The sequence below is a fragment of the Gobius niger genome (assembly GCF_951799975.1).
Source record: "Gobius niger genome assembly, contig: SCAFFOLD_57, whole genome shotgun sequence".
Lineage (NCBI taxonomy): Eukaryota > Metazoa > Chordata > Actinopteri > Gobiiformes > Gobiidae > Gobius > Gobius niger.
Window position 1 is genome coordinate 49,208 of NW_027639070.1, and position 8,299 is coordinate 57,506.

An 8,299-nucleotide genomic window follows, 5' to 3' on the forward strand; every position below is an offset into this window, starting at 1 on the left:
ATGATGCTCCTTGTGGAGCCACAGCTCAGTCCTAAAGAAAGAAGCACATTTCACAGGGTGCAGAGCAACTTTTTTTTTCTTTTCCAATTCAGCCGCTCCTGAATCTTGCAGCTGCAGCGCAAATGTTCCAATAAGATACAGTTTTCTTGTAGCTACTGCATAACTCTGTAACTCCTCTGCAGCCGATATGACAGTTTCTGATCAGTTAAATCCTGTACATTTGGTAACTTTGCTCATTCGAACGGTGTCCAGCGCGAGGCCTCTCTCTGTCCCGCCCGCTCAGCTCTGATCTGCAGCAGCGGAGGAACACTTGTATTTCTTTAATCTTTATTAAACATTGCGCTGCATCAGCATGTTACGCGTGTACAGAGAACCCCCCCCCTCGCCCCCCCCTCGCAACCCACCGCCTCCCGCAGGTCTGGGGAAACATGGGGAGGGGGCGGGACTACAACATGGCAATGCCAGTCTGTCCTGCCCACTTTTGCACCAGGTGTGACACTGAAGATTGTAAAGAGCGCCCCCGTCTGCGCAGTCATCTGCTCTACAGCCTGCGCCCCGTCTGCGCAGTCATCTGCTCTACCGCCTGTGCCCCGTCTGCTCAGTCGTCTGCTCTACCGCCTGTGCCCCGTCTGCTCAGTCGTCTGCTCTACCGCCTGTGCCCCGTCTGCTCAGTCGTCTGCTCTACAGCCTGCGCCCCGTCTGTGCAGTCGTCTGCTCTACAGCCTGCGCCCCCGTCTGTGCAGTCGTCTGCTCTACCGCCTGTGCCCCGTCTGCTCAGTCGTCTGCTCTACCGCCTGTGCCCCGTCTGCTCAGTCGTCTGCTCTACCGCCTGTGCCCCGTCTGCTCAGTCGTCTGCTCTACAGCCTGCTCCCCCGTCTGCTCAGTCGTCTGCTCTACAGCCTGCTCCCCCGTCTGCTCAGTCGTCTGCTCTACAGCCTGCTCCCCCGTCTGCTCAGTCGTCTGCTCTACAGCCTGCTCCCCCGTCTGCTCAGTCGTCTGCTCTACAGCCTGCTCCCCCGTCTGCTCAGTCGTCTGCTCTACAGCCTGCTCCCCCGTCTGCGCAGTCGTCTGCTCTACAGCCTGCTCCCCCGTCTGCGCAGTCGTCTGCTCTACAGCCTGCGCCCTGAAACACAACATCTGGCCTTTACTCTGTGACATTAGATCCACATGTTCCAGACGATCACTTTAATAATAACGTAGCCCGTCTGCAAAGCGTAACGACGTCTTCAACACGTTTCTGTTTCTGAAGAACCAGACACAGACCGGCAGCTCTTACACCTTTATTTTTATATTATCTAGAGTTTTATCAGTTTTTACAAAGATTTATTTTCTTTCCTGAACATGATTGTCTCCAAACTGAACTCTAAGTTTTCAAACTGTCAGGGAAATGTTTCTTCTTGATATTTTTATACTTTTGTACGTTTTTATTGAATGTATCCCAGTGCCTCAGACTTCAGACTGCACATCTGCACCACATCTGCACCACATCTGCACCACATCCGCACCAGCAGCGTGATGAACTGAACCTGGGACTGGTCCAAAGGAATCCTGTATTTGTACTTTTTGCTGACGTTGCTGTGACTGTTTCTCTTTGCACTTTTGAATCAGGGGAAAAGCTGTGAATCTGTGCCTGGGTGATTTTATAAACTTTATTTAATCTTAATATATTCTGTTTGCTGTGATGTGGATTTTGTGTTTTTATGTTATTATGTTAAATCCTGGAGAAGTGAGTGTTTTTAATGAGTTTCTGTTTCTCTGCTAATGCTGTGGAGCTGTCCGTGGTGCTGAACTCTGTCTCTGACTGTTCTGAAGAATAAAACCATCGTGTGGAACGGCTTTGACTTTTAGACTTTGTGGTTTTGTCTCAGGGGTTTTAGAAACGTCTCGTGAAGTTGGACTCTTGGAGAAGAAGAAGTAGAAGAGGGAGAAGTAGCAGGAGAGGTAGAAGAAGAGGAAGTAGCAGGAGAAGTAGAAGAAGAGGAAGTAGCAGGAGAAGTAGAAGGAGAAGAAGAAGAAGTAGAAGAGGAAGATGAAGTAGAAGGGGGAGAAGAAAAGGAAGTAGAAGAAGAAGTAGAAGAGGAAGTAGAAGAGGAAGATGAAGTAGAAGAAGGAGAAGTAGAAGGAGAAGAAGAAGAAGTAGAAGAGGAAGTAGAAGAGGAAGATGAAGTAGAAGAAGGAGAAGTAGAAGAGGAAGATGAAGTAGAAGGGGGAGAAGAAAAGGAAGTAGAAGAGGGAGAAGAAGGAGAAGTAGAAGAAGAAGAGGGAGAAGAAGAAGAAGGAGAAGTAGAAGTAGAAAAGGAAGTAGAAGAAGAGGAAGTAGAAGGAGAAGTAGAAGAGGAAGTAGAAGGGGAAGGAGTCAACTGAATGATCTGCATATGTTCGTAAGGACACGGGCTCCTTTAACCTCTTAACCCCCGTCTTAACCGAGCGGCTTTACCCGAATTTGAAAGCATCTGGACTGGAGCCTGCAGACGAAAGGCCAGTGTAACGCCTCATTTGAAAGCTAAGGCCTACAAAACTGATCTAAACAGATGTTTTTCCTTCCTTTTCATTTTCTTTTTCAGCTCATTTTTGTCACATTTTTCTAGTTGTAGTAGTTTTTTTTTAGCGAGGGAGAAAGGGGGGGCGGGGGAGAGGGGGGGAGAGGGGGGAGAGCGGGGGGGAGTCGCAGCAGCTGCAGTCGTGCCTCTGGAGACGCTCTGACCTTCTCTCGGTCCAGCAGAGCAAACACAGCGTTTACACAGTCGCTCAGTGTTCGCCTCCAAACCACGAGGTCACATGATCAACCAGTGTGCCTCTGAGCAACACACTTACACTCCATCATACCTTCATCACAGTGAGGAGCCAGTCCCCCAGTCACTGTCACTCATTCACCAGTGTGTGGGGGGGGGGAGTGTCTTGCCCAAGGACACGGCGACAGTGTGGGTTTGCCGGAGCTGGGAGAACAATAATGTGAGGAGGATCTGCACATTTACAATTTTAGGTTCATCTGCAACGTCGAGAAATGTGAGGAAAACGGTGGAAAGAGGAAATATTAGTAATAAAACTGAGCGGGAAAAATGTGGCTTCAAAATGTGGAAAAGTTTGAGGAAAAAATTGAACAAAAAAAAGGAAAAATTTGAAAAAAATTAGGGTAAAATTGGACAAAAATATAAATAAATTGTGCCAAAAAATTGGGTAAACATTGGGCAAAAAAATGGGGAAAAATCATTTATTTGAGCTGAAAAAGCCAAAGTCATTTCCTTTAACCTCTTAACTCCCGCCTGAACCGAGAGCGTTTTCTCCAGTTCAGCTTTACCCAAATCCTGTAGGCCAGTGTAACGCCTCATTTGAAAGACCTACAAAACTAAATTGATCTTTTTCCTCACTTTTCTTGTTGGGCACTCGTCTCATTTTTGTCAAATTTTCGTGAGTTTTTTATACATTTTTAGATTTTTTTTGGTCCATTTTTTTGTCACTTTTTTGTCACTTTTTCCTCAAATTATTTGCATTTTTTTGTCAAATTCTTGTCACTTTTTCTTTCATTTATTCTAAATTTTTTCGTCAATTTTTTCTCACTTTTTTCATATTTTAATCCTTGTTTTCGTCTCAGTTTTGTTGCTATTTCCACACCTTTTTTCCAGAAGCTTTTGGATTGGGGTAAAGCTGTCCCTGGACCAGTGTGAAACAGCGCCCCCAATGTGACGCTGGTGGCCAAACACTGTACTGCATCCATGTTTACCACTGAGACTGAACGGGAGAGAGTCGGGCCCTTCGTCCGCCATGGTCGTCAGTTAGGGAGGAGTAAGGGGGAGGAGCCTCAGTGCTAACTATCATAGCCACGTTAGCATAGGGACCTCTGGTTAGTATTAATCCCCACAGTTTGTCAGCGCTTCAATGACAAATGTAAAGTCGGTTTTACATTTGTGTGTTTGCGTCAGCCTGGAGGAGGAATATTTAATGACTGGACGTGACTTTGGGGCCCACACAGCCTCGACCTTTAGCCGTTATCTTTGCTCCGCAGGTGAAAGGCTGAAAACAGTGTGAATGTGAAGCTCGGCCGCCGGCGCCGCACTGACATTTGTGTCCGACACGAGGAGGTCCGGGCGCCGCGTGCATGACTCACGAGGAGGAGAACACCTGGAACCACAACCCAGAGGTTCACACACGAGTGAGGCCAGAGCGTGTGAACAGAGAGACAAAAACATCATAACGAGGCGGAGCCGCTTTTAAAGGCAGTGATAAACTGTTAAAGGGACAGGCCAGTGTTTTTACTGTGACATGTTCTTACCTCAGATTAGACAAGTTGTGTCAAAAACCAAAGATGTTGTTTGCATTTGGCCTCTCCCTGTATGTTCCTATGGCTCCAAACAGGGGTGAAGTTAGAAGTGACCAAACTCTTCCTCAACTCGTCTAAGCTCAGGTAAGAACATATCTCAGTCTGGAAAACACTGGCCTGTTCCTATAAATGTGCAGAGGTGGTCCTGTGGTCGTGTGGTCGTGTGGTCGTGTGGTCGTGTGGTCCTGTGGTCCTGTGGTCCTGTGGTCGTGTGGTCCTGTGGTCCTGTGGTCCTGTGGTCCTGTGGTCCTGTGAGAGGAGCAGCTCATGAGTCGTGTGGCCCTCACACTTTTCCCATCAAACACTCAACACTTGGTAAACACATGGATAGTCTTAATTTTAGTCAAAGTGATATTTTTGACTGTTTTGTTCCGGATGCCTCCTGGTCGCCTCCCGCGGGGGGTGTTCCAGGCATGTCCTAGTGGGACAAGGCCTCGTGGAAGACCCAGGACACGCTGGTGGGACTATGTCTCCGAGCTGGCCTGGTGTCGCCTCGGGGTCCCCCCAGAACAGCTGGAGGAGGTGTGTGTGGATCGGGAAGTTTGGGCATCTCTGCTGAGACTGCTGCCCCCGCGACCCGGCCCCGGATAAAGCGGAAGAAAATGGATGGATGGATATTTTTGTGACTAAAATTGGACTAAAACTAAATTAAAAGTTTCTCATGAGACTAAAACTGTGACTAAAATGTCCAGATATTTTAGTCGACTAAAATCAGACTAAATAAAAATGAAAAGGAGAGACTAAAATCATCCAAACTTGTATTGAGCGTCTGAAAGAGCCTCAGATCATGTTTAAAGGATCAGCTCTGAGCTTTGTTCATGTGGAGCAGAAACATGAAGCAGAGGAACAACATTAAATATGATTAGAATCAATATTATAAATATAAGTCGACTAAAACTAGAACTAAAATTGAAGTTTTTTTTGACAAAATCTTGCCTAAATTAAATGACATTTTAGTCAAAAGACTAAGACTAAAAGTAAAATAAAATATGTTTTCAAAATTAACACTGAAGGGCCTGGACACTTGTTATTTCACAGACAAAGGTCAGACGGGGCGTTTGTGTTGGTTATGGGTCAGAAAGACGACGCTGAGGCTGGTCAGGTGAGTTCTCTGACACAGAAGGACAGAGGGGCGTGGCTGTGAAGAGGGGGCGTGGCTGTGAAGAGGGGGCGTGGCTGTGAAGAGGGGGCGTGGCTGTGAAGAGGGGGCGTGGCTGTGACACTTTCTGCTTCAGCTCCTGGACTCACTGACTCTTTGAGCTCCACTTCTCAGACTGTGACACAAAGTCCCACATGTGTCGGTGATGTCAAACACAGGTGGTCCTTTGTTACGGGTGGTACCATGTGCCAGGTTCGATTCCCTTTCTGTGGAGTTTGCATGTTCTCCCCGTGTCTGTGTAGGTTTCCTCCGGGTTCTGCGGTTTCCCCTAAAACATGTACAATAGGCCAGGGTGAGTGTGTTTGAGAGCGCACATGGGGGACGACGGATGGAAACCCATGTATGTTCATTAACACGCACTGCCAGACCAAATAAACCAATAAATCAATAAATACAGTTGGAACAGTTTGGCAAAAGAAACACAATCAGAGGCAGCGTCATGTGACCTGCTGCAGGCGGAGTCTGGTCAGATCATCACGTCCTCCTGAACCTCAGAGGAGCCTCTGGAGATGCTTCAGTGTGACCTGCTTCAGGCGGAGTCTGGTCAGATAATCACGTCCTCCTGAACCTCAGAGGAGCCTCTGGAGATGCTTCAGTGTGACCTGCACTGATGGTCCTGGACCCTCTCAGCTTCTGCAGAGTCTACAGGATCTGCTCAGTGTTAATGGCAGATCCCATGAGCCTTTGCAGCTGATCTGACTGAGCTCCTCTCTGACCTCATCAGATGATTGAAACCTCTGTCAGTCTTTCTTTTCCACTGTCCGGGCGTTCTGTAAGACTGTTAAAGAACTGTATAGGAGACGACTGTGTAACCGTCAGACATTGTTCTGCTGAATCAGGAAACTGGTTTGAGATGATCAGGGGAAACGTGCGTCACATTGTACCTGAGGAACTACACTTAGTCTAATGTAAGTCATGATGTTTTATGTGTAAAAGTGTCAGCACTAAACAAAACACTTTATAGAATCTGCATGAACCTGTTTGTAACCTTGACGACCACCATGTGGCATCAGGAGGAAGTAAACACTGATATGATCATGTGACCCTGTCTTACCATGTGACAACCAGCCCCGGTCTCCCCTGTACGTCTCCCCGACCTGGAGACTGGATGGAGACTCGGCTGAATCTGTGTCAGTTGGAGACGCTTGGAAAAGCTCCGAGTCCGTCGCTCTCGGCCTGAGCTCCAGCTTGTTTCCCTCTCGCTCTCCAGACTCTTTGAGACGGATTTTTATACGGGGACGGTTTCTAAACATCGGCCGAGTCAACAGGAAAGTTCCTAAAGCAGAGTGGAAAAGCGCTCATTCCCCAGAGCCGTCATTATGAGCTTCACTTTCCTCCTAATCTCCGCCTCACACGAGCCTCACACGAGCCTCACACGAGCCTCACACGAGCCTCACACGAGCCTCACACGAGCCTCACACGAGCCTCACACGAGCCTCACACGAGCCTCACACGAGCCTCACACGAGCCTCACACGAGCCTCACACGAGCCTCACACGAGCCTCACACGAGCCTCACACGAGCCTCACACAAGGATATTTTGGGGATATTTCGTCCCCCAAATATCCCAAAATAAAGACGTGTGTCCCCGTTGGACCGGGATTCTGTCCGGCGCGGCGGCGGCGAGCGTTCAGGGAGTGATGGGAGGCCGATTATCTGGCGGCGGCGTTCAGAGAGAGCGGCGTTCAGAGAGAGCGGCGGCGGCGGCGGATAAATGACAAATCCACCCTCCCCAGACGAGCCTCTGAGCAGATTAAGAAGATTCTCTACAGAGCGGCCACTTATCCTCATTCTCCAGCTGCAAATCAACGCCAGAGCGAGACGCGCTCGAGCCCAGAGCCGTCAGAGAGAGAGAGGACTCAATACGACGAGGACGGAGGGTTTATGAGACGCGGAACAGGAAACAACTGTTCAGGTACAAACAGGAAGTCATTACATTCATTATGTTAAAGTCATTAACCCCGTCTGAACGAGAGCATTTCTCAGCTCAGCCTCACACAGATCTAAAGCTTCTTAAGGAAAGTGTCAAAATAACAACAGAAAGGAGACGAAAATGAAAAAAAAAAACTGAAACTGTCAGACTGTAACACCTCGAATGTGAAAATGTTGCTTTAGGAAAACTCTGATCTAAAATGGAGGTTTTTATGGAGCTTTGAATGAACCTAATGAACTAAATACTTGTACTGAGGGCGAGACAGATAATATACTGTACTACATCACCAACAAAGACAAAACACATGATGATAACAGACACATCAGGACGAAGAAGCTAACAGGCTAACTGTGGGCTAGCTCCACTTAAACAGTATTTACAGCCAAGTCTGAGTGAAAACCATGATGAACAACATCCCTCTGTCCCTTTGTCTTTTCTGTCAGCCCAGGATTTACTCTCACGGACGATGAATGAGTAAAAAACACAACATGTGCGACAGCTGCAGTGGCGCTCATGGCCTCTAGGGGCACTTATACAGCTTTAAGAGGTTAAAAAGCAGTGAACGTTTGAGATGAAACACTTCCAGTCCCTGAAAAGCAGTTCAGAGCCGGCTCAGAGCGAGCGCAGTCAGAGAGACTCCGTGTGCAGCGTGTGATAAAGCGCCTGTCGCCGCGGAGACGAGTCCAGGGGGAGGAGCCACCGCAAACAAAGCTAACGAGGCTAACGAGCTCATCACGACTCGTCAGCGACACGACCGACACAGAAGAGAGGAGAGAGAGGAGAGAGGAGAGGAGAGGAGAGAGAGAGGAGAGAGAGAGGAGAGAGAGGAGAGAGGAGAGAGAGGAGAGAGAGGAGAGAGAGGAGAGAGAGGAGAGAGAGAGGAGAGGAG

General features: G+C 48.2%; 1 protein-coding gene across 1 annotated transcript in view; it reads right to left on the reverse strand.

The window, feature by feature from the left end:
- Positions 1 to 3,986: 3,986 nt before the first annotated feature.
- LOC306982943 (protein kinase C-binding protein NELL1-like) overlaps positions 3,987 to 8,299 on the reverse strand; it is a gene marked incomplete at both ends in the record, with an annotated part of 170,190 nt that continues 165,877 nt past the window's right edge. Inside the window, 2 exons of the mRNA XM_079583387.1 lie at positions 3,987 to 4,119; positions 6,564 to 6,690. Of these exons, the coding sequence (XP_079439513.1) occupies positions 3,987 to 4,119; positions 6,564 to 6,690 (260 nt within the window). The remainder of the gene's footprint in view (positions 4,120 to 6,563; positions 6,691 to 8,299) is intronic.